General features: G+C 43.1%; 1 protein-coding gene across 2 annotated transcripts in view; it reads right to left on the bottom strand.

The window, feature by feature from the left end:
- Positions 1 to 2,560: 2,560 nt before the first annotated feature.
- Positions 2,561 to 26,093, bottom strand: part of LOC137331301 (glycogenin-1-like) — a 50,760-nt gene continuing 27,227 nt past the window's right edge. Inside the window, exons 5-8 of one of the 2 annotated variants that reach the window (XM_067995015.1) lie at positions 12,482 to 12,608; positions 5,360 to 5,582; positions 3,888 to 3,944; positions 2,561 to 3,448 (exon numbers count right to left, since the gene is read on the bottom strand). In XM_067995015.1, coding sequence (XP_067851116.1) covers positions 3,284 to 3,448; positions 3,888 to 3,944; positions 5,360 to 5,582; positions 12,482 to 12,608 — 572 coding nt within the window. In that variant the 3' untranslated portion in view covers positions 2,561 to 3,283. The remainder of the gene's footprint in view (positions 3,449 to 3,887; positions 3,945 to 5,359; positions 5,583 to 12,481; positions 12,609 to 26,093) is intronic. The other variant, XM_067995016.1, reaches the window with a different exon arrangement.

Below are 26,093 nucleotides of genomic sequence, written 5' to 3' on the forward strand. Positions count from 1 at the left end.
CCATCACAGAAGCCAGTCTTCAGCCAATTCGATTCACTCCACGTGGTATCAAGAAACGGCTGAGTGGATACAGCAAAGGCTATGGGCCCCGACAACATCCCAGCTGTAGTGCTGAAGACTTGTGCTCCAGAACTAGCTGCGCCTCTAGCCAAGCTGTTCCAGTACAGCTACAACACTGGCATCTACCTGACAATGTGGAAAATTGCCCAGGTATGTCCTGTCCACTAAAAGCAGGACAAATCCAATCCGGCCAATTACCGCCCCATCAGTCTACTCTCAATCATCAGCAAAGTGATGGAAGGTGTCGTCGACAGTGCTATCAAGCGGCACTTACTCACCAATAACCTGCTCAATGATGCTCAGTTTGGGTTCCGCCAGGACCACTCGGCTCCAGACCTCATTACAGCCTTGGTCCAAACATGGACAAAAGAGCTGAATTCCAGAGGTGAGGTGAGAGTGACTGCCCTTGACATCAAGGCAGCATTTGACCGAGTGTGGCACCAAGGAGCCCTAGTAAAATTGAAGTCAATGGGAATCAGGGGGAAAACTCTCCAGTGGCTGGAGTCATACCTAGCACAAAGGAAGATGGTCGTGGTTGTTGGAGGCCAATCATCACAGCCCCCCCAGGACATTGCTGCAGGAGTTCCTCAAGGCAGTGTCCTAGGCCCAATCATCTTCAGTTGCTTCATCAATGACCTTCCCTCCATCCTAAGGTCAGAAATGGGGATGTTCGCTGATGATTGCACAGTGTTCAGTTCCATTCGCAACCCCTCAAATAATGAAGCAGTCCGAGCCCGCATGCAGCAAGACCTGGACAACATCCAGGCTTGGGCTCATAAGTGGCAAGTAACATTTGCGCCAGATAAGTGCCAGGCAATGACCATCTCCAACAAGAGAGAGTCTAACCACCTCCCCTTGACATTCAACGGCATTACCATCGCCGAATCCCCCACCATCAACATCCTGGAGTCACCACTGACCAGAAACTTAACTGGACCAGCCATATAAATACTGTGGCTACGAGAGCAGGTCAGAGGCTGGGTATTCTGCGGCGAGTGACTCACCTCCTGACTCCCCAAAGCCTTTCCACCATCTACAAGGCACAAGTCAGGAGTGTGATGGAATACTCTCCACTTGCTTGGATGAGTGCAGCTCCAACAACACTCAAAAAGCTCGACACCATCCAAGATAAAGCAGCCCGCTTGATTGGCACCCCATCCACCACCCTAAACATTCACTTCCTTCACCACCGGCGCACTGTGGCTGCAGTGTGTACCATCCACAGGATGCACTGCAGCAACTCGCCAAGGCTTCTTCGACAGCACCTCCCAAACCCGCGACCTCTACCACCTAGAAGGACAAGAGCAGCAGGTACATGGGAACAACACCACCCGCACGTTCCCCTCCAAGTCACACACCATCCCGACTTGGAAATATATCGCCGTTCCTTCATCGTCGCTGGGTCAAAATCCTGGAACTCCCTTCCTAACAGCACTGTGGGAGAACCGTCACCACACGGACTGCAGCGGTTCAAGAAGGCGGCTCACCACCACCTTCTCAAGGGCAATTAGGGATGGGCAATAAATGCCGGCCTCGCCAGCGACGCCCACATCCCATGAACGAATAAAAAAAAAAATTAAGGAGAACAATCTCGACTTCTCTAGTCCCTCTACATAACTGAAGTCCCGCATCCCTCGTACCATTCTGGTAAATCTCCTCTGCACCATTTCCTTCCTAAAGTGTGGTGCCCAGAATTGCACACAATCCTCTAGCTGAGGCCCAACCAGTGAGTTATAAATGTTTACCATAACTTCCTTTTTTTTGTACTCTATGCTTCTGTTTATAAAGCCAGTGATCCAGGATGCTTTTTTACATCAACTGCACTACCTTCATCAACCTGCTATGTTATTTCATTAAAGAGCTCCAAATTCCACACCTACTGAGTTGCAGGAATGTCAAAGAAGTGCTAGAAGAGTCTTCCCATATTTGGAGCAGTATTCAAATCTTATATGGACTCAGGCTTTATACAGTTAAGGGTTGTTGGAAAAAATGTGTAGGAAACAGAGGCTTTGAGGCAACCATAGCAATGAAAGAGATGTGGTAGTTCAATTTAAGGTCAAAGGAGACAGTGAAGCCAAGGATATGAACAGGTCAAGGATGAAGTGCGAAGCCATCGAGTGTAATGAATGGCAGCTACTGGTTGGAGTGAGAAACACAAAGAAACAATGGGGTCAATAATGCGATGCCCTTTATGATTCAGCATTGAGGGCTGCCAATATTTATCCCTCAACTAACATCACTAAAACACATTATCTGGTCATTATCACATTGCTGTTTGTGGCTACACTTAAAAAAAAAGTACTTCATTAGCTGTAAAGCGCTTTGGGACGTCCCGAGGTCCTGAAAGGCGCCATATAAATGCAAGTCTTTTTTCTTTTTACGTCCATCTTGTAGCTTTTAAACATTGGTAAAATGGCTCTGAGATTTTATGCAGCACAGTTGGGTACTCGAGATAATCAAACCAATGGGAAGATATATTAATTGAAAAAATTCTCAACGATTTCAAACCAGTAAGTTTATTTTGTGGGTGAAGTGCTATGATACACATAAAATTGATGGTCAGCAGTTTAATCACAACACGAATGCCATAAAAGGTGGTGAAAGTCTTCAGTTCTATGTAACAATTTTGCATGGTACTGGTTACGTACAGTGCACAGAAATCCCATCCCAAGGTTTTGTTTTATACCATTAAGACTCAAAGATAGAAATTACTTTATTTTTGTCCAGTGGAAAAGGGGTACAGTATTTCCTTTGTAAAGCCGATGCGGCGGGCGGGGGAGGGGGAGTTATTGCCCTTCATGCAATATTGCAGATACTGTGAAGCTACTTCAAACATCTGTAAAATACTGCGAGCCTTGTTAAGCTCAGTGTCTATTATATGGTTCAAAAGTTTAATTAATTGTGTTTTACTAAGTTAAGCAAAAAGCAATATTGTTCTGGAGGAGCATTACAGCAGTAGGCAGCATGTCGATGTGCAAATTATTCAATACTGGGAAGAGATTTGCTTCAGTAGTTTGAAAGACGACGTTCTCTGTCTTTTGTCACATTCTCACTACAGAGCTGTAACATCGGGGTGACAGCCAGATGGTGACACCCATTTCAAACCATGCCACTAACAGGTTAAGTACAAACCAACCATACACTGAACTCCAGCCTAGAAGCTGTAGACCTTCAGTATTCAGTTCTCGCTGGGCAGCCACGGGGGGAGTTCAGTGACCCGCCTTTAGTTCAAGTAAGCATCCAGCTTCTTCTGGATGTTCTGGAAAGAATCTACTCCCATGAAATCAGCTTGACCCTGTTCCCACTTCTGACGGCGCTCCTCCGAGGAGACCACTGGGGCAGGTGGGACGAATGAAAGCTGCGAAACAGCCTCACTCAATTTATCCTCCTGTAAATTTTTAAAAAAAACAAAATGTTAACTGCAAAAATTCAACCCGCTAAAAACCCACCATTGCATTCCAACAATTCTGTTACTTTAAGCAGCTAACTAACAACCTTGTATTGAAACGCTGCATTATATAACATTAAGATCCGCCAGATAAGTTATGCTTACTCTATATCTCTGATCAGCAATGTAGCTTTGTACTGATCATCATTAAGTTGTAAGCAAAGCGTAAATAAAAAATCTCCCATGCACACGTCAGGCGCTGACCCATTTGCCTTTAACTAAGATGTCACAACCTTCACGATCAGTCTTAACAGCATTTACGTCAATACTATCGAGTTAGCAAGGACTTTCCAGACACAAGTGCATTTAAGTTAGTTAACCAAGCCAACGTTGAATGAGAATCGATTGTAGGGACAGGGACCTTTGAAGTTTAGCGTACCTTCCTACAGAATGACAAGCCACAAGTGAAAGCCAGTGCATAGACCAAGCTTGACAGCTGAAAGGTTGCCGGACATATTTGTGAAGACAGAGAAAAAGAGTCAATGTGGGAACTTTCACATCAGTTTACTGCATACAACAATGGCTTCTCATCTTGACCGCCTTCCAGAGGTCTGACATTTCAGAGTTTAAAACTAACATGGCAGCCAAACGTTTAGGAGTCAACTCACACGACAGTCCTGAATTTTAATGGCAACACAAGGACTGAGAAATTCGAGTCAGATTTGGCTGTGGGCCTCATTTAAATGCCGCTGGCGTGCTACGGACGCTTCCACTGCGTTTCACCGATGGGGGAGGGCGGGGAATAGTCCACACCCCACGCAGATCGAGTCTGGGACAGGGGTGGAAGGCGACCCGGGGGATGGGAACGGGATCGCGCCGGCAGCAGGTCGGAGTTTTTTTTGTAGGCCCCAGAGGATCACTCCTGCTTCTCCTGGGCCCACAAAGGTTAAACATTTCTTTGGCCTTTTTTGTGAGAGGCCTCCAGCAGTCCCTTTAAGGACCGCTGGTTAGGCCGCTCAAGGCCTGGTACAACCAGGCGGACCATGCATGACGCAAGCTCCACCCATTTGTACCTGAATTTCAATTGGAGGCCCACAACCGGCAAAGGACCCCGATTTGTATTTCTATGCAGCCTTACGCCTGATTCAGGCAGCTGGGCTACTCACACATTTACAGGCCCATCCGAATATCACATCAGGTGGGCCTTAGGCTTCAAAGGGGCGGCCAAGGTCCCCCTTCTAGCCCCCCCAATTTTCAACTGCTGGCCGCCAGCTTTTACAAACCAGATGGTCGGGAGTTAAATTTCTCCCCCACGGTACTTAGAGGGGAGAGGACAAAGAAGGTAGATCCACTTCAGCACCTTGCTTTATTCCCAGGACAAGCGTGGTCAGATTGAGCCACGACTGTATTGCCCCCTTTTGTATCATTCATTTAACGGAAGTAAACACACATTACCTGCATGACACGGACCAGAGATCAAGGAGCAGGCAGAAATTGGGCAGGTTATTTTGCACCGTTGCCTTGAATATTCAACAAGGTGAGAACTGGGTCCTAAATTATCACTTGTCCACTTAACCTTACAATTAGTAAAACTGACTTCAAAGTGTCCTTTCATCATTTAATTCCCACACATTTTGGGGTAATTCATTCAACTAAGGCATCACCTCAACATCAAAAAGGACAAGTACGTGGATTCACTTAATCAATTTATTGGCGTACCCAAAAACCACTTAAACGGGGAGCCATTTCTTCCTAAGAAAAAAATCTATAAGTCATGTTGTTAAATAGGATCAGATTTTTTTCAGCCACTTGTCTACATGTTAGTTGATCTCCAACATGTCAAAATGTCCCAAACATTTTGCCCTTTAGTATTTCAGCATGCTTACGTCTACATTTATAGATGCAACCTACCTCTTGTATGCTAGAACTAGTGTCCTTTGTGATACCGTGCTCTGTAAGCATTGGCAAGACAGATGTCGTGAAGATGTCCCACCACATATTGAGGAATTCAGGGAGAACAACGGATGAATAATCGTGGCCATCTCTCTTCACACATTTTGTCTTTGGGTCATAGGAGTAGTTCCATGGTTTGACCTTGCCAAGAAAGTGGACCACCTTGGCATCAGCACCATACCTATGATTCCACATATTCAACACAAGGCGTTAATGATCCTATCTAACTAATAAAAAAAAACACACATTGAAAATTAGCAGATCTCCTGTGTTATTGCTTATGGTAGATCGAAGAATGTGCTTTTGGTAAGGATAGGACATTATACCATGTAATGCACAGTAAGGATAGGACATTATATCATGTAATGCACAGTAAGGATAGGACATTACACCATGTAATGCACAGTAAGGATAGGACATTACACCATGTAATGCACAGTAAGGATAGGACATTACACCATGTAATGCACAGTAAGGATAGGACATTATATCATGTAATGCACAGTAAGGATAGGACATTATATCATGTAATGCACAGTAAGGATAGGACATTACACCATGTAATGCACAGTAAGGATAGGACATTACACCATGTAATGCACAGTAAGGATAGGACATTACACCATGTAATGCACAGTAAGGATAGGACATTATATCATGTAATGCACAGTAAGGATAGGACATTATACCATGTAATGCACAGTAAGGATAGGACATTATATCATGTAATGCACAGTAAGGATAGGGCATTATACCATGTAATGCACAGTAAGGATAGGACATTATACCATGTAATGCACAGTAAGGATAGGACATTATACCATGTAATGCACAGTAAGGATAGGACATTATATCATGTAACACAGAATAAGGATAGGACATTATATCATGTAACACAGAATAAGGATAGGACATTATATCATGTAACACAGAATAAGGATAGGACATTATATCATGTAACACAGAATAAGGATAGGGCATTATACCATGTAACACAGAATAAGGGTAGGAGATTATACCATGTAACAGAATAAGGATAGGAGATTATATCATGTAACACAGAATAAGGATAGGAGATTATACCATTTAACAGAATAAGGGTGGGAGATTATACCATGTAACACAGAATAAGGATAGGACATTATACCATGTAACACAGAATAAGGATAGATTATACCATGTAACACAGAGTAAGGATAGGAGATTACACCATCTAACACAGAATAAGGATAGGAGATTATACCATCTAACACAGAACAAGGATAGGAGATTATACCATGTAACAGAATAAGGATAGGAGATTATATCATGTAACACAGAATAAGGGTAGGAGATTATACCATGTAACACAGAATAAGGGTAGGAGATTATACCATGTAACAGAATAAGGATAGGAGATTATATCATGTAACACAGAATAAGGGTAGGAGATTATATCATGTAACACAGAATAAGGGTAGGAGATTATACCATTTAACAGAATAAGGGTGGGAGATTATACCATGTAACACAGAATAAGGATAGGACATTATACCATGTAACACAGAATAAGGATAGGAGATTATACCATGTAACACAGAATAAGGATAGGATAGGAGATTATATCATGTAACACAGAATAAGGGTAGGACATTATACCATGTAACACAGAATAAGGATAGGAGATTATACCATGTAACACAGAATAAGGGTAGGAGATTATATCATGTAACACAGAATAAGGATAGGACATTATACCATGTAACACAGAATAAGGATAGGAGATTATACCATGTAACACAGAATAAGGGTAGGAGATTATATCATGTAACACAGAATAAGGGTAGGACATTATACCATGTAACACAGAATAAGGATAGGAGATTATACCATGTAACAGAATAAGGGTAGGAGATTATACCATGTAACACAGAATAAGGGTAGGACATTATACCATGTAACACAGAATAAGGATAGGAGATTATACCATGTAACACAGAATAAGGGTAGGACATTATACCATGTAACACAGAATAAGGATAGGAGATTATACCATCTAACACAGAATAAGGATAGGATAGGAGATTATACCATGTAACAGAATAAGGATAGGAGATTATACCATGTAACACAGAATAAGGGTAGGAGATTATACCATGTAACAGAATAAGGATAGGAGATTATATCATGTAACACAGAATAAGGGTAGGAGATTATACCATGTAACACAGAATAAGGGTAGGAGATTATACCATGTAACAGAATAAGGGTAGGAGATTATACCATGTAACAGAATAAGGATAGGAGATTATATCATGTAACACAGAATAAGGGTAGGAGATTATATCATGTAACACAGAATAAGGATAGGAGATTATACCATGTAACACAGAATAAGGATAGGAGATTATACCATGTAACAGAATAAGGATAGGAGATTATATCATGTAACACAGAATAAGGATAGGAGATTATACCATGTAACACAGAATAAGGGTAGGAGATTATACCATGTAACAGAATAAGGATAGGAGATTATATCATGTAACACAGAATAAGGATAGGAGATTATATCATGTAACACAGAATAAGGGTAGGAGATTATACCATGTAACAGAATAAGGGTAGGAGATTATATCATGTAACACAGAATAAGGGTAGGAGATTATACCATGTAACAGAATAAGGGTAGGAGATTATATCATGTAACACAGAATAAGGGTAGGAGATTATACCATGTAACAGAATAAGGGTAGGAGATTATATCATGTAACACAGAATAAGGGTAGGAGATTATATCATGTAACACAGAATAAGGATAGGACATTATACCATGTAACACAGAATAAGGATAGGACATTATACCATGTAACACAGAGTAAGGATAGGAGGTTATACCATGTAACACAAAGTAAGGATAGGAGATTACACTATCTAACACAGAATAAGGATAGGAGATTATACCATCTAACACAGAATAAGGATAGCAGATTATACCATGTAACACAGAATAAGGATAGGACATTATACCATGTAACACAGAATAAGGATAGATTATACCATGTAACACAGAGTAAGGATAGGAGATTATACCATCTAACACAGAATAAGGATAGATTATACCATGTAACACAGAGTAAGGATAGGAGATTACACCATCTAACACAGAATAAGGATAGGAGATTATACCATCTAACACAGAATAAGGATAGGAGATTATACCATCTAACACAGAATAAGGATAGGAGATTATACCATGTAACACAGAATAAGGATAGGAGATTAAGCCATCTAACACAGAATAAGGATGTAGTTCTACAAATGTGCCACTGAGTTATGGCCGTCATTTTCAGTAAACATAGGGAGCTGGTCCCAGTTTACCAACAGAGACTTGGTCCCAATGGGGGATGGTTGTGTACAGAGGTCACTCACCCAAAACAAGGTCAAAAGTTCAAAGGTCCTAATATCACACTTTTTCCCCTGCTAGTACTGGTTTTGGTTGTAGCCACCAGCACTTCTTCCACTGTGGAAATATTTATAGCCTCCCAGCATTGGAGATAAGATAGCTCACAGCAACAACCTCAACACAAACAGCACTAGCAGCATCGTAACACCCTGGCTAATGTTAGTGAGCCAGTTCATCAAGGCTTAGTATTTAACCCTTAACCAGTAAAGACATAGCTGCTCATTCTGGTAATGAGGTTTAAACCAAAATCTTTAAAACTACGTGGGCCAAATTTTTTTGAACTTTGCCCTGGGGAATGCCTATTTTCTGGGCAAAAAAGTCAAGGAAAAGGTGACCGAGACATATTACGCTGGGTCTCCTTTCCATTGCGGGGCTCCAGGAATGCTGGGGGTTCCCCACCTGCAATGGGGCTAGTCCCAATATAGAGATGCTTCTGAGGTGGGAGGGACTGTTCCCAGCCTCTCACCTCTTTTCCTGCTGTGGAGATGCCGGTGATGGACTGGGGTTGACAATTGTAAACAATTTTACAACACCAAGTTATAGTCCAACAATTTTATTTTTAATCCCACAAGCTTTCGGAGGCTTCCTCCTTCCTCAGGTGAACGGTGTGTCAGGTAATCATGTTCCACACCGTTCACCTGACGAAGGAGGAAGCCTCCGAAAGCTTGTGGGATTAAAAATAAAATTGTTGGACTATAACTTGGTGTTGTAAAATTGTTTACTCTTTTCCTGCAGTTGAGGTCATGGATCACCCCAGAAAGCTGACATTGGATTTGTGCTAAGAAACCCTCTCAAAATGAAGGACCAGCAGCACGCCAAAAAGGATCCCCATAAGGTGAGTTAGACAATTTTTGTAACTTTTTCTTTGGATCTTGGAGCCTTTTGCTTGCTGTTTTCTGGCTGTAGTAGGCCTCTCAAACCTGCAGCTGCGCTTTTGTTTCTTGCCAGGGGGTAGGGCTGGAGTTGCAGAAAAATTGGCCCCACCTTTTCTATACAACAGCTCAGGGATTGGGGTGGGAATCTATCAGGCTGGGCCTGAAAATGAAGGGAGGCCTTTGTTCAGTTTTATCCAGACAGACTTCATTCATGGTTTGATCTTTAAATAACCCTGCTATTTTTAATCATGTTACCTCAGCAGCTAACTGGCAGCTGTTCCCTTCAGCTTCAGCACTGGATCACATTGGTATGGAATAGAATTCTCAGTCAGGCTCATTCCAGTGCCGAATCTAAAGGCCCTTAAACCTGTATCGTGACTCAACAGGCGACAGTGTAAGTTTGCTACCGGCAGGCTCCACAAACCCTGATGGGTGTGTGTGTTTTTGACATATATTTCTATCAGTGATCCCTACAATTGCTTAGCTGTTTCTCCACCCAAATTAATATTTTTTTTTACACAGCATTGTGAAAACACATACTAAATAATCATATTGGAATATTAATTTTCAACAGTCGATGTGGGTGCTGAATTTGTAGCATATTTTGTGCCTCTGTCTTAAATTCTCCATTTCCATTCTCAATTCCTCTAGAGGAATAGAATTGAAAAGCAGAGAAGTTATGTTAAACTTGTACACAACCTTGGTTAGACCGCACTTAAGAGTGCACAGTTCTGGTCTCCATATTACAGAAGGGATACAGGGGCACTGGTGTATGTGCAAAAAAGATTTACAAGGATGATACCAGAACTGAGAGGTTATAAGTATCAGGAAAGACTGGACAGGATGGGGCTCTTTTCTCTAGAAAAGAGAAGGGCTGAGGGGTGACCTAATAGGGGTCTTTAAAATTATGAAGGGGTTTGATAGGGTAGACGTAGAGAAAATGTTTCCGCTTGTGGGGGAGTCCAAAACTAAGCGTCATAAATATGAGATAGTCACTAATAAATTCAATAAAGAATTCAGGAGAAACTTCTTTACCCAGAGAGTGGTAATAATGTGGAACTTACCACCACATGGAGTAGTTGAGGTGAATAGCATAGATCCATTGGGGAAACTAGGTAAGTACATGAGGGAGAAAGGAATAGAAGGTTATGCTGATAGGGTGAGATGAAGTAGGGAGGGAGGAGGCTCGTGTAGAGCATAAACACCGGCATTGACCAGTTGGGCCAAATGGCCTGTTTCTGTGCTGTAATTTCTATGTAATTCTATGTAAATCACCTAGTTACAAATCTTTCCCTATTTCAAACCATTGTACCTGATAACCCATTTACACTTGCAACTTGATGACACGGGTTGTCAAAACAAACCCGACGTCCAACAAACCACATTAATGTGACAAATTCCACATGCTTAATTCAGTCCCAATATAAAACAATCCTAGCTGTGGTAAATGCTACATTCCGGGACAAATAATGCAAGAAGTCAATAGTCGGCCCGATTGTGATATAGTGGAGGGGTTAGTTGTGCTGATAGACTGACGCAGTGTAATGGGTTAAACGTGCTGTAATTTCCATGATTTTAATAACAGGGTAAAGAAGCAGGGATCCAGTTGCAACGTGGAGGGTTCCATGGGTCAGACATTTAGCAAGATGGTCTCCTTAGTAGTATTGTTGGATAAAGAGATGTGCACTTTTTCACCTACTGGACACAAGGCTTGAAGGATTAAAACTGCTGGCTTTCTTGGAAACACTTTAGTCCCTTAACTTTCCTGGATATGTGGGAACTGCTGTATAAGAGACACCGTACTTGTATGGGGGACCATGCTAATGTTCTGATCTTAGATCAGAAACACTTAGTCACATGAGTATATTGTAAAGCTTTTCATAAAAAATTGACTACATTTGATAATGGCTATGTTCTCGGCACAGCCAGAGATGTTGGATATCTTTTAACAACAGATTTGGGAACTGTAATTATTCAGACTCGATGTCTGTGGAGTATACAGCTTAGATGGAACATTAAGAGAGGTAATGACTCTCAATTCAGAATCTGAACTGAAATTCCGAACTCTAAGACCCCATGGGACTAAAATAAATGACATATTTAATGGTGGATACTGTACAGTATTTTACTAGAAATGTGCATAGACCACAACAACACTACCGAGGTTGAGGGTTCATGCCCCAGAGACTTGAGCACAAAATCTAGGCTGACATTCCAGTGCAGTATTGAGGGAGCGTTGCACTGTTGGAGGTGCTGCCTTTCGGATGAGATGTTAAACCGAGGACCCGTCTGTCCTCTCAGGTGGACATGAACAATCCCATTGCACTATTTTGAAGAAGAGCAGGGGAGTTCTCCCCGGTGTCCTGGCCAATATTTATCCCTCAACCAACATCACCAAAACAGATTATCTAGTCATTAGCTCACTGTTGTTTATGGGACTTTTCTATGTGCAGATTGGCTGCCGTGTTTCCTATATTACAACAGTGACTACACTTCAAAAGTACTTCATTGGCTGTAAAGTATTTTGGGGCGTGCGAAGGTCGAGAAAGGCGCAGGTCTTTTTTTTTTAACCCGTATCAGGCATGACTGCTGTTTCTTTTAGGATTCTAAAGGGACTAGATAATGTAAACCATGATATGGGGAGGGCTCCAGGGTTTAACAACCACCAGGTGCTCCCCACAAAAGGGGCACCATTTTTGTTTATGAGACAGAACCGATACACTTGTTTTTTTTGGAATAAAGTATCCTGTATGTACTTACTGTTTGAAAGCAGGAAGGTAGGAATAGACTGCGACACTGCTCAGATTGTAAATGAAGGGCAGGTGCTTATTAATGTCTGCTGTTGCCCAGTTGCTGAAGAAGCTGTTCAGTAAACCCTGGTCCCCACCTAGGTTTTAAAAGAAAGACAGTTTGAAACTCCTTCAAAATCTAAGACACCAGACACCATTTGCCATTTTAACATCAGTATGATCAAGTTTTACTATTGATTCACAAACAACTGGCAGCCTCAGCTGTTATGTACAGGTGGTGAGCCCTCTGCATTAAAGTTTCAAGCTGCCAAACCACTAAAAGAATTGCAAAAGAGGATGCTAAATCCCAATACTGAAATCTTGCTGTATAGGAGCTGCCAAAACCTGTCCCACAGGAATGGGAATAAGCCCGACAGTAAAAAGTCAGGAGCTCTAAATCAGCTCTTAAGCCGTAAAATGTATTTTGGCGATAGTTTGTTTATATTCCTTAAGGATTCCTCAATATTGCACAAGTCACCAGAATGTATAAAGTCCCATTAAACTGAAGATTTAAATGGTCAATTTTCAGTATGACCGAGCTGAGTTGTTCTGTATGCCCGCTACACATATACGTGCAGCATATAGATCAACATATAGATCAAACAAGGTCACTCCATTTTCCACCTCCACCCTGAGTTGTAGAGAGAATTCTGAAAGTTGTACTTTTAAAGCCTAGATCATGCTGAATATTTAGCCTGTGACACTTTGGCTCAGATTCCGAAAGTGGATGTTGTTTTGGTTTCATCTAATCTGCTCCATTTTTGGTGAGATTGTCTAGCTCAAAAAAAAAATGCCTTACGTTAAAGTTTCCGAAACTCTCTGCCCTTCCATGTGTGCAGACTTCACTTGGCCAAGAAACATTTGTGTCAGCTTTTAGTTACACACTTTAACCCTCATTACCATTCTTCCCCCTCCCCGAATATTCTATATCAAAAGGAATCTGGTTAACACAATACGATTATGGGGATCTCTCTTACTACAGAAGGACTTGTATTCAAATTTCACAAGATATCCTGGACTGTTTAAGTCTGTGGCTCTTTTGAATTGTTTTTTTATGATTAAGATGAGGGATGGCACTGGTTGGGGGACCTGAATCTTTTCCATTTTGGGTGCTCAGAGCATCAACAAAAACTCCCAGTCATAACATAGAAGATCCAGAGTAAAACCGCCTGTTTATGACAGCTTGGATTAATTGTTAGGATCTCGTCTCTGGGTCAGAAGATGGTGGGTTTCAGCACCTAATCTAAAGCTGTTTATTGTGGGTTCAAGCCCCACGCCAAAAACTTGAGCACAAATCTAGGCTGACACCCCAGCGAAGGAGTGCTGCACTGTTGGAGGTGCCGTCTTTCGAATGAGATGTTAAATCGCGGCCCCTTCTGCTCTCTCATGTGGACATAAAAGACCCCATAGTACTAATTCAAAGAAGAGCAGGGGAGTTCTCTCCGGGTGTCCTGGCCAACATTTATCCCTCAATCACTATTACTAAAAACAGATTATCTGGTCTTTATCACATTGCTGTTTGTGGGACCTTGCGTAGTTACAACAGTGACTACACATCAAAAGTACTTAAATTGGCTGTAAAGTGCTTTGGGACATCCCAAGGTTGTGACAGGTGCTATATAAATGCAAGTCTTCATTTTTTCTTTCTTTTATTTACTGCTATCATCTCCCAATGTGATGCTCTTGCACAGCTGGCAGCAGCCCCAACGTAAACCTTCCAGGTTCGTTAAATAGGCCATTGGGAAGAAATGTTTCTTCCGGCCCACTAACCGTGGCAAATTTTGGTAAGTTTATTTTCGGGTTGCTGCAGACTGTGCCAGACCCGAGTTGGGAGTCACTGTCACCAATATGCCACTTAACTCAATATGAAAGCAGCTTAAGCCGACACTCCAGTGCAGTACTGACGGAGTGCAACACTGTCGGAGGTACCATCCTTTAACTGAGATGGTAAACTGAGACTCCGAATGCATGTTCTGACGGTTTGGATGGATGCTAAGCATTCCAAAGTGCAGGGACCCAGTGACCGAGCCAACAGTATTCCCTCAAACAGTGCAACTAAAATAAACAGGTTAAGAGGTCATTCATCTCATGGCTGAGAGCTGCTGCATTTGCCTACAAAACAACAGTCACTTCAAAGTAATTTACTGTGTGAAGTGCATTTCAGTGTGATATGGTGATATGAAAATGCAAGTATTATTAATTATTATTTCTTCTGCCTGAATGAAATGAAGAGTAGTGGAAATCTGGGACTGAGAGGATACACTTATCAGGAAAGGCTGAACAGGCTGGGGCTCTTTTCTCTAGAAAAGAGAAGTCTGAGGGGTGACCTGACAGAGGTCTTTAAGATAATGAAAGAGTTTGATAGGATAGGCGTAGAGAAAATGTTTCCACTTGTGGGGTGTCCAAAACTAGAGTTCATAAATATAAGATAGTCATTAATAAATCCAATCGAGAATTCAGGAGAAACTTCTTTGCCCAAACAGTGGTAAGAAAGTCAAACGGGCTGCCACAAAGAGTAGTTGAGGCAAATAGCACAAATGCATTTAAGAGGAAGCTAGATAAGCACAGGTGTGGAGCATAAACACCGGCATAGACAAATTGGGCTGAATGGCCTGTTTCTATGCTGTACACTCTATGTAAAAAGCTGTTGAGACTAGGTTAACTGAAAATTTCAAAACTGAGATTGATATATTTTTGTTAGGCAAGAGTATTAAGGGTTACGGAACCAAGGCGGGTAGATGGAATTAAGATACAGATCAGCCATGGTCTAAATGAGTGGCAGAACAGGCTCGAGGGGCTGAATGGCCTATTCCTGTTCCGATGTTCCTCTGCTCCAACCCCATAAGCACATCTTATATTATACCAGCATAAATATTTTTCCATTTCCGAGAACCAACCAGCCTTGTGGCCCAAGGAAGATTGTGGCCTATTCTATATAGGGCGATTTGCATCTTGACCATCCCTCGGTCAGGCAGTAGCAGGGCGACTGCACCGTCCGCAGGATGTCACTGGCGGGAGGCCCGATTGATTTTGACGATCGGGCCTCGGTAAAATAAAATTGGTGAGCTGCCAGCACTAAACAAACACCGATAAACAGCTTCCCAATCAGGTGGGGGGATGAGGGGGGCCAGCAGGCAGGAGTGTGGGGCCAGGAGGAGCACACAAATAAAACGGTAAAAAAACTTGCCCACGCTTTTTAGAGTAAAAGAACAAACACTGGGCCATGGAAGGAGAGATTAGGAGAAGCAACCAAAAGCTTATTCTAAAGAAAGGCTTACATTTATTCTGCGGTGAGTGACTCACCTCCTGACTCCCCAAAGCCTTTCCACCATCTACAAGGCACAAGTCAGGAGTGTGATGGAATACTCTCCACTTGCCTGGATGAGTGCAGCTCCAACAACATTCAAGAAGCTCGACACCATCCAGGACAAAGCAGCCTGCTTGACTGGCACCCCATCCACCACCCTAAACATTCACTCCCTTCACCACCGGCGCACTATGGCTGCAGTGTGTACCATCCACAGGATGCACTGCAGCAACTCGCCAAGGCTTCTTCGACAGCACCTCCCAAACCCGCGACCTCTACCACCTAGAAGGACAAGAGCAGCAGGCACATGGGAACAACACCACCTGCACGTTCCCCTCCAAGTCACACACCATCCCGACTTGGAAATATATCGCCGTTCCTTCATCGTCGCTGGGTCAAAATCCTGGAACTCCCTTCCTATCAGCACTGTGGGAGAATCTTCACCACACGGACTGCAGTGGTTCAAGAAGGCGGCTCACCACCACCTTCTCAAGGGCAATTAGGGATGGGCAATAAATGCTGGCCTCGCAAGCGACGCCCACATTCCACGAACGAATGAAAAAAAAATTACAATGTCCTACAAGCATCTATAATTTAAGTCTCTGTTTATCTCCACTTGCCCTGTTCTTGTACCTCAACTGTCATGATGAGGCCAATCCATAAACAAAAGAATCAGCTTCCTTGCTGCAGTCTACACCAACAGTTCCTCCTGGTTCAGCTGGAGTTCTTTGCTCAGCTACTGCTCAGAGGTTTTATGAGAGGGAGAGGAGCAGAAGGAAAGGGGAAGAAAGGGGTATGAATAGGGATGCCAACCCTCCAGGATTGTCCTGGAGTCTCCAGGAACTGAAGATTAATCTCCAGGACACTGCTGTGAGCAACCCGGGAGAAAAATCATGTGGGGGGGGAGGGGTTAAAAAAAAATTGTGTGTTTCTTTCATTTTTTTTTGAACACTTTCGTTTATTAGTTTATTAGATAGAGAGAAAAAGGTTACTTGGCTGGGCGGGGAGGTTTGTGATGGAACCTCCAACACAAGGGCAGGTCACTGTTGTTGGTGAATCAATAATGGACTGGAGAATTAAAAGTGGCCATCACATCACCACAAGGTAGTCCATCCATTTTGGGCAGGCTATAGCACATCCTGGTCAGTAAAATATCATCTGTTCTATTACTTCAGCAAGCAACATAAACTTCTACAACTGTTCAAACACATTTAATGGTCTAGTGCATGGGTACGATTTTTATATGCTTGCCTTAAACAACATCTAGCTCAGTTCAAGAGTTTTATTACAACTTTAACTGAAGGAATTTTGCTTGGAAGGTTAACGTCCCTGAATTCAACTCAAAGCTCAGAGTAGGGAACTGGAAGTGAGTTAAGCTTGCAACAATTAAGGGGCTCAAATTATGCAAACTTAACTGTTCCAGATCAAAGTTTGTTCAAAAGGAAACATTCTGCTTTATCTTCATAGAATGATACGGTACGGTAGGAAGCCATTCTGCCCATCATGCCTGTTCCTTCTGGAAGGAACTGGGATTTACCTGTGAAGGATAGAAGTATCTAAAGATTTTAACGTTACTTTTTAGTATGTGGTGAAATTATGGCTGCTGTGAAAAGTTGCAAGACGTCCTTCTTGCACCATATTTATTTATTAGTCACACAAGCGAAATATAGGAATTGTTTCGAGTCACTTCCTCGGTATTCATTAAAACTGACCATTCAATGAGCCAATATTTAACTGCGACCCAGCTCACAGTGCGTGTAAAATTGTGCAAGCGTTTGCCACAATGTTGTAACGTCAGTGCCTGATTAGCATTCTACACTTCATGCGACGACTGTGTGTTTTATAACAATGATGTGGAGATGCCGGTGATGGACTGGGGTGGACAAATGTAAGGAGTCTTACAACACCAAGTTATAGTCCAACAGCTTTATTTGAAATCACAAGCTTTCGGAGCTTTCCGCCTTCGTCAGGTGACGAAGGAGGAAAGCTCAGAAAGCTTGTGATTTCAAATAAAGCTGTTGGACTATAACCTGGTGTTGTAAGACTCCTTACATTTTATAACAATAGCAGACATATAGGCAGCTGCCCATAGTGAAATACTGATTGCTTTTGAAATCTAGGCCACACAGTTACCAAATCAAACAATATGACTTCAGGTCAGCTATGGTTGATAATCAGCTCCCTTGTAATGGTGTATTTACAAAAATAAAATGTGATTAACTGAATACCCCATCAGTAGCTCTTGGTCGTAACGGGTTCAATAATGTCCTTTAGGGAAGGAAACCTGCCGACCTTACCCGGTCTGGCCTTTAGGTGACCCCAATCCCGCACCTACATGGTTGACCCCTCTTTAGTGACCTAGCAAGCCACTCAGTTGCTTCAAAACACTACAGTGGTTCCAGAAGAAGGCCCACCACCACCTTTTCAGGGTAACTTGGGGTGGGCAGTAAATGCCAGGCTTGCCAGGTTGTGAATAGTGGTTTCGGGGAGGGGTGGGGCTCACACATGATTAGCTAGTGGAAACCGGAGTATCTGGCAAAATGGAGCAGGCGGGCATCCTAAATGTGCCTGTACTGGCACGATATCCATCAGACTTACGCAAATAAGGTCCCCTCCAACTGACTTTGCATACTATGGGGCAGTCGCTAGAGGGCACGGAGGAGGGGGCGTGATCCCGGTGTAACTGTTGGGATTGCATCCCAGACTTATGTCGCCCAACTTAAAATTCATAGACCGTTTATTTCCAAATCAGTAACAGCAGAGCATAAACTCAGGGTTGGCACTAAAAGCATAAAAGGGGAAGTTAGAAGGATCTTTTCTTCATGCAAAAAGTTATTAGGATATGGCTGCATTACCGCAAGTGGCTATCGAAACCAAGTCAATCACGACGCAAAGAAAAACATGATAGGGTTTGGGCGTCGACCAGGTAAATAGGCTTAGAGTAGATTGCTCTGCATTGAGACTCAGCACTGGGTGAGACATAATGGGCCAAATGGCCTCGTTCTGTACTGAAATTTCAATGATCCTGATCTTAACTGTGTGAATGAGTCCAAGCAAGGTCAGATAAAGTTGGTGTCCTCACTTATAAGTTAGCTAAATTTGATGAGCTACAAAGGAATGAAACATTATATATTGTAACTGCACAGAAAAAAGTAAACTTAGATCTCATTCACTATTAGCCGTATTGAACATGTGTAAAACTGGAGAAGATTTCAAAGAATTCTCAATAAATGTCACAGGCCTCCATTGAGACAACTGATGTAATTCCCACAGGCTGATTCTTTAAATTGAAGGACAACCTGGTCATCACATCACCACATTTGAGTACCCAGGGACCAGCCTGTTCTAGTACTGTACGTTCTGGCTGTGTATAACAGGGTAAGTTCACCAATGCTGTGCTCAAAGCTAGCACGGGCTGAAGAATTGCTATTACGGTGATGTAGCTCTATCTCCAACCTGGACTCCCTTCAAGTCTGGTTCTCTGATGGGAGTTCGGGATTAGTAATTTTACCCTGGCATGTCCCAAGATACGATGAGATGAAAGGAAATAATACTGTTGCTACCATGGCTGTTCCAGCTTTGAGTATGTGATAAGTTTCACAATTCCCACATGCATATCCAGGGAGGCAACAGCTGTCCGAATACAAGAATTTTAGGAATATAGCCTCGGTCTACCTAATTCCTTTCCCTGGGTTAAGGATCTATAGTAGCTGCCTGCCTATTTTAACAACTGTCTTTCTTGTTTTTGCATCTGTAACAAAAATGTGACACTTTGGAGTATGATGGATGTGTTGTCCATAGTACATTCAGTACATCTCAATCCACACCAACATACCTTTTTGCATTATATATAGTTCACTGCAATGAAAAATAGATTATATTTAATGAGTATCCTCTTTGCATTTGTTTGAAGAGAACTTTTATTCAGTCATTGTACATCTAAAAGTTTTGTTTAATGGGAACAATTGGGCCTAAGGAACACAATCTTGGAATTCACTGGCAACATAAAAGTAGAGGATTCGGCAAACAGTGAGGAGGATTCAGAAAGACAGTCAGATGAGCAGAATGGGCACACAAATTAAGAAGGATAAGTGTGAGGTAATATATTCTGGGAGGAAAAGCAAGGAATGGGACTATAATTTCAATGAAAGGGTGTGGATCAACAGCAAAACCTAGGGGTTCAAATTTATAACTCCCTGTAAGCGAGGTTGCAGATATATAAAGCCATTAAAACGCCCAGCAGCATCTTTGAGTTTAGAAATGGGGCATACACTACAAAAGAGAAGTAATGATACATTAGTACAAAACATTGGTGAGAGTAATGTGTGCAATTTTAGGCAGTTATGGAAAAAGAAATTAAAGCTTTCGAGAGCATACAGTGTAGGATGACTAGGATGATGCCAGGGATGGGAAACTATAGTTAAGAGGAGACGCTTGAGATACTGGGGCTATTTCCACTGGAGCACAAAAGAGTAAGAGTATATTTGATAGGGGTTTTTGAAATTACAAAGGGCTTTGATAGAGTGAATAGGGAAGGACTATTTCCTCTGGTTGAGGAGGCAGTGACGAGCGGTCATCAATTTACAATTGTCACTAAGGGAGAAGAGAGAGATTAGAAGGAATTTCTTGATGCAGAGGGTTGTTAGACCATTGACCTCTTTGCCAGAGGGGATGATAGAGGCAGAGACCGTTGCATCTTTTAAGGAAAAATTGGATAAATATTTTAAGCAGAGGTTGATACGAGGCTGTGAGAGAGCACAAGGCAGTGGGATTAGTTTTGGATTGCCTCAACAAAGGTCTGGCACAAACATGATGGGCCGAATGGCCTTCTTCTGTGCTGTAAACTTCCATACTTCTAGGGCTCGATGTTAGCAGGGCTGCGGGTTCGCGGCGGGGGGGCTATTGGGCGCGTGGGTAACGCGCCTGGTGAAATCAGTCTGCCCCGCGCGATCGCAGCCTAATTGGATCCACTTACCTGGTCTTCCGGGTTCCCCACTGCTGATCTGCTCGTCGGGCAGACTGCGCATGTGCAGTAAGCTCTGTCAGCTGGAGGAGCTCTATTTAAAGGGGCAGTCCTCCACTGACAGATGCTGCAACAAATAGAAAAAATTACAGCATGGAGCAGCCCAGGGGGAAGGCTGCTCCCAGTTTAATGATGCCTCACTCCAGGTATCATTAGATGGGGTGAGGAGGAGGGGGAGGACAGAGATCTTCCCCCCGGCGGGCGGGAGGAAGCGGCCTGCCTCTGCCACCAGGAAGGCCTGGCTTGAGATGGCAGAGGAGGTCACCTGCACCACCAACATATCGCCCACCTGCATACAGTGCAGGAGGCGCTCCAATGACCTAAGTAGGTCAGCCAAAGTGAGTACACTTACTCATTCCCCTACACTCCGTCTGCCACATCACCGCCCCCACCCCACATCTCCTTCTGCACTGCCAAACAATACTCTGTCACATCACTCCTCACATTCACTCAAAGCTCATCCTCATCTTACCTGCACTTACTCACCTCGCCAGTACTCATCCCGCCACTACCACTCAACCCAATCCTCATACAATCTCATGGCTCTATTTCATACTCACCCTCTCGTGCATCTCTTTCATGGTCAGCCTCACTCAACCTGCCACTACCTGTGCTGCAGCCACAGGGCATGGATCACATATGTACAGTAGGCAGTGTAAGGCAAACGTGTCGTGAGCATGAAGGGGATGCACAAGGGTGTTTGAGGGTTTGTCATGGTTTTTACTTATATTGAATTTCTGACCAATTCACATTACATATTATATTGGCACCACTACTGCCACGTCTTTGCGAATCTTGTCTGGTTTGTGCAATAATGCCCTTTCCTGAGGATCACAATGAAGACCCGCAACTGATGCCACCCATTGTGTCACTGCAGAGTGGTGTAGGTGTATTTGCAGGGCTCTTTTGTGGAGACGACTGAGAGACGTCGGCGACGTCCCCGGTGGCACCCTGGAAGGATGCGGAGGAGAAGTTGTTGAGGGCAGTGGTGACTTTGACAGCGACAGGTAAGAAGATGGTGCTCGGGCCAACCGGGAGCAGCTCGGCATGAAGGAGGCTGCAGATGTCCACGACTACATGTCAAGTGACTCTGAGCCTCCGTGTGCACTGCTGCTCAGAGAGGTCCAGGAAGCTGAGCCTCAGTCTGTGGACCCTGTGGCGAGGGTAGTGCCCTCTGCGATGCATCTCTCTCTGCGGTTGCCCTCCCTCCTGCTGTACAGGTGGATGTGTCACAGCACTCTGTTGTGGAGCTCCATGTGTCAGAGGTGGACGGCTTGGCTGGCGAGGCTGGTGATGCTGTTCGCCCTCCGAGGAGGTCATGACTGCAGCTACAGCGGCCCCCATCCGGAAGATGTTCATCTGAGGGGGTCCGCAAGGTAGGTACATGTCTCTGGACCCCGGGGTGAGTGTGCAAGTTGGTGAATTTGATTGTCAGGAGGAGGGTGGTGGAGGCCAAACTTTGTCCCAAGTGACAGAGTGGCCTCCTGCAATTAGTGAGGGTCTCCCCCCCCACCTGTCAAATGGACCTTTGCAGCTGCCACAGGCTGACAGCTGCAACACGTCCATTTGAACTGGGAGTGTTTCCCCCAGTATTGGATAGAGTCCCAGTTGTCTATAAAATCCCACCCCTCCTCACATATTCCCTTAATCAGGTCAGTTAATGACCTGAAATAGCACAATAAATACTGTTAAGTGGCACCCCGCTGGCTTTAGTTGCCTGCGGGATTCCCACGTGCGGGGGCTGTGCGCACACGTCGGCACGTCTGTTTGGAACCCGGAAGTGGGCGGGTTGGAGCCAGGCTCCGGACCCGCTCCGGGATTCCCTGATTTTCGGAGCCCCCCCCGCCAGGAACGCACCCGATAGCGGGTGCTAAAATGAAGCCCCTACAGTTCTAAAGGGATCACACAAAAGTTGTCTCCTGTACTTAACTATAATCACTAATGCAGTCACTAGTACAGGAGACAACTTCTGTGTTACATAAACAAATGTGGTAGCCATTTTGCCTACAGCAAAATCCAAACAGCAATCAACTAGATCAGATATTTGAAATCAATGGAAATGAAAATTGGACGGTTTCTATAATGAGCAGCTGATCTGCAACGCCAGTTTTACGTTTGGGCAGTAAGTTGAAAATCTACCCCAGTTAACCACTGTGTTAAGGCTCTTCCAACACTTGCCATTGCTGATCCAAGTAGGCCTATGCTTCTGATTTTTAAAAAAAATCCTTAATCTGTGGACCTGCCAAGAATTATTAGGTGTATCTGACCTCAAGCTAGAGAGGGCAAAACATGGATTGATCTCAGCTGACATTTTAAATGTACCTAAAACATACCCACTAGCCTTATGACAACATAGCAAAAAGATTAATTTGAACAGCCTGAAGCCGGATGTCATTCCAATTAAATAAGAATCAATGAGTGCAATAGGCAGAAATGAGTTTGAGCCCAGAAAATCTAGGCCCTATCTGACAGGATGCACTGTCAACAAAAATCTTGTTCCTAACCAAAGCAATAACTTCCTGAGAAGCTTATTTGGGCGTCCACTTTCAAGTCAATTTGCACATCATTTAAATCCCCAGCCCTGTACATTTCTGCATGGATAATTTCTGAAACAAGGAGCAAGTGCTTGAAGATAAATTTACAATGAGATTACTGATGATATTAGCGACCAAACCCGTTGTCCATTATTTTAACGGGACCACTAGTTAGTTTATTTTATGTTTCTTTACTGTAAACAGTTTAACACCCATTAAAATAGCAGACGGACGAATATCAGATAGGGAAGGCACTAATATGGCTAGCAGTAACTTCTAACATTACATTTGTATTTTTTTTTATCTACAGTGTTTACTTTTTGAATATCCTGATCAAATATTCTCCGGCAGTCATCATTTTTACGCCTATAATTTAGAATGTTTCTTTTATTAAGACTTCACCAGAATGGCCACAAAAACCCAGCTTTGCTTGAACATCCTAATGGTTGCAGGTCATGTGGAGCCTATAAATCCCACTATAGGTCACACAGGCCCATCTTTTGAAGGCTGTGGGAATCTGATCAAAATGCAAGTAACTAGATCTGTAAAGGGCTTTGTTTCTAAGTTTTAAGAGACACCCTTGGCATAGGTGGCTCAAAGCCATAAATTCAACAGGTTCTTTTTAATCAGTATATTAGAAAGGGAAGTCACTTAGCAGTTAAACCAGATTAAAGGGGAAGTATATTCTACTTAATTGCTCCATCATTTCTAAAGGTACTAAAGAGAGCTATCCGGTTTCTTACTGGTAGTTCTCAGTCACTCCATCACTACTTGCGATGCTGGTTACAGTGAGCCTGGGAGCAGCTACTGAGTAGAGCTCCCCTTGTATGACATGATGACTTTATGAATGGGGAATTCTTCCCACACCACCCAGGCTCCTGGGCTGCCTCGAAGCAGTAGTTCCAAGCATTAAACACAGCAACAAAGGCAAATAAGTGATATCATAAAGTATACAGATAATTAAGAGGTAGACATTGGCATGTGTGATGTTGCTGGAGGGAAAAGGGAGTTGCTTTACTGAAAAATTGAGAGTTTGAAGCATACCATTTTCAGAAGGAATCTAGTGAGGGAAGCAGGATGTGTTTAAACTCTAAATTGTTTAGTCTTGTTTCATTGAAGATAGGTCATAATTTTTATGCCTCATACCTTTGAAACGTCTAGCTGGGGGAGTGGAACCATAATTTCTTCAATCTCAATTAAAATAGCTAGGAAATTTAACACCGCACAGACAATAATTTATGTTCCTCGGAATACTTTAATTATAGAACTTCCACTTAATTATAGCCCTTTCAGAGTGCAAGGCTTATTTCACATTGGTCTTTATGTCAGAGTGTAAGGTCACAGTAGCACAGGAAAAAAATGATAGAATCTGCTTAAGAGTTACAGCCCTGCAGCAAGCAAAGTAATCCATTGAATCAAGCTGTTCTTATTCAGCAATCACCGTTGCTACTAAAACTTAAAATGAATAGAACCGTTGGCCTCAATTGGAATGCCTTTAACATGCACCAAAATTATTGATCCTTCAAAAAGAACTGCAGATAGCAAAGTCTGGCCAGCCAAATTCCAACGTTATTCCAAAGTGCAGCTGTAGAACATTGTTGAAGATGGCGCCTTCTGGCTCCTCTGTCCTAATTAAGGGATTTTTTTTTTTTACAAATTGTTTCAAACCAGTTCTCTAATACAGTGTCGATGCCCACAGACTCGGCCATTTCAGCAGACACCAATTAAGAACAACATTTCAAATTTCCGAGGCAGTAACAAAAGATTTTTGTCTACTGACACTGAAGCGTAGAATCTGTGACAAGTGTGATTATGTGCTAGATTCCATCATTTCACAGATCTATCAAAAGCACAAAGTCTATTCTTGCTAGAGTATTGAGCAACGATGCAACCTTTTGACCAAGGCATCTTCCTCCCTCTAAATACAGAAACTTCCTTCCACTAGCCAAGTTGCACCACTTTCTCACGGTTTCATGCTTCATCCGGAATGTGCTGCAATGCATTTCAATACAGACCGTGAATTTGAAAGGTTATTGTGCAGGGTTGAGGGAAGATCCGGCAGGTGGCTTAACGTGCTCCGCCGTAGCTTGGTAAGGCCTCAAGTCCATACCCTTGAGGTCACAGATGCCGCACCGTCATCTTGACCATGTTGTCAGGGAGGTGAGAGCAAATGGAGAATTAAGTGGGGCACCAGCCTTGGACCCGTGAAATAACGCAATGCTTCGTGAGGGAGAGGGGAAGGGGGAATAAAGGACAGGTAGCACAGCCCAAGGCGGCTGCATCAACATACTGTATCATGAAATTATAGGATGTCGGTTTGCACCAGTAATTCTCATGCGGTGGGTGACCTTTCAAGTCTCAACTAAGGTGCAAATGGAGGCTAGCCCTTCCTTACATAAACGTTAAATTGATTTGGACATCCTGTTGACTTAAGAGAAGCAAAAACAAAGCATGTTCTTTGCTACTATATGGCTCGCTAATGCAAGTGGCAGTACTACTCCGTTTAAGAAGGAAGGATGTACAATTTCTGTGTACATTCATAACTAAAGTTACTTCATACCCAAGCAAAACCTTTACCAAAGGTGCCTAGTCTTCTGGAGTTCATTGTGCATCTTGTAATTACAGTAAGAGCTTTTCAACTGCCAGCTAAAATGTTAATCATTTGGCAGCTCTTGGGTAGTAAAATGGTGCATTTGCACTTCATCAATCAAACTAATTC

Source organism: Heptranchias perlo, chromosome 13 (genome assembly GCF_035084215.1).
Source record: "Heptranchias perlo isolate sHepPer1 chromosome 13, sHepPer1.hap1, whole genome shotgun sequence".
Classification (NCBI taxonomy): domain Eukaryota; kingdom Metazoa; phylum Chordata; class Chondrichthyes; order Hexanchiformes; family Hexanchidae; genus Heptranchias; species Heptranchias perlo.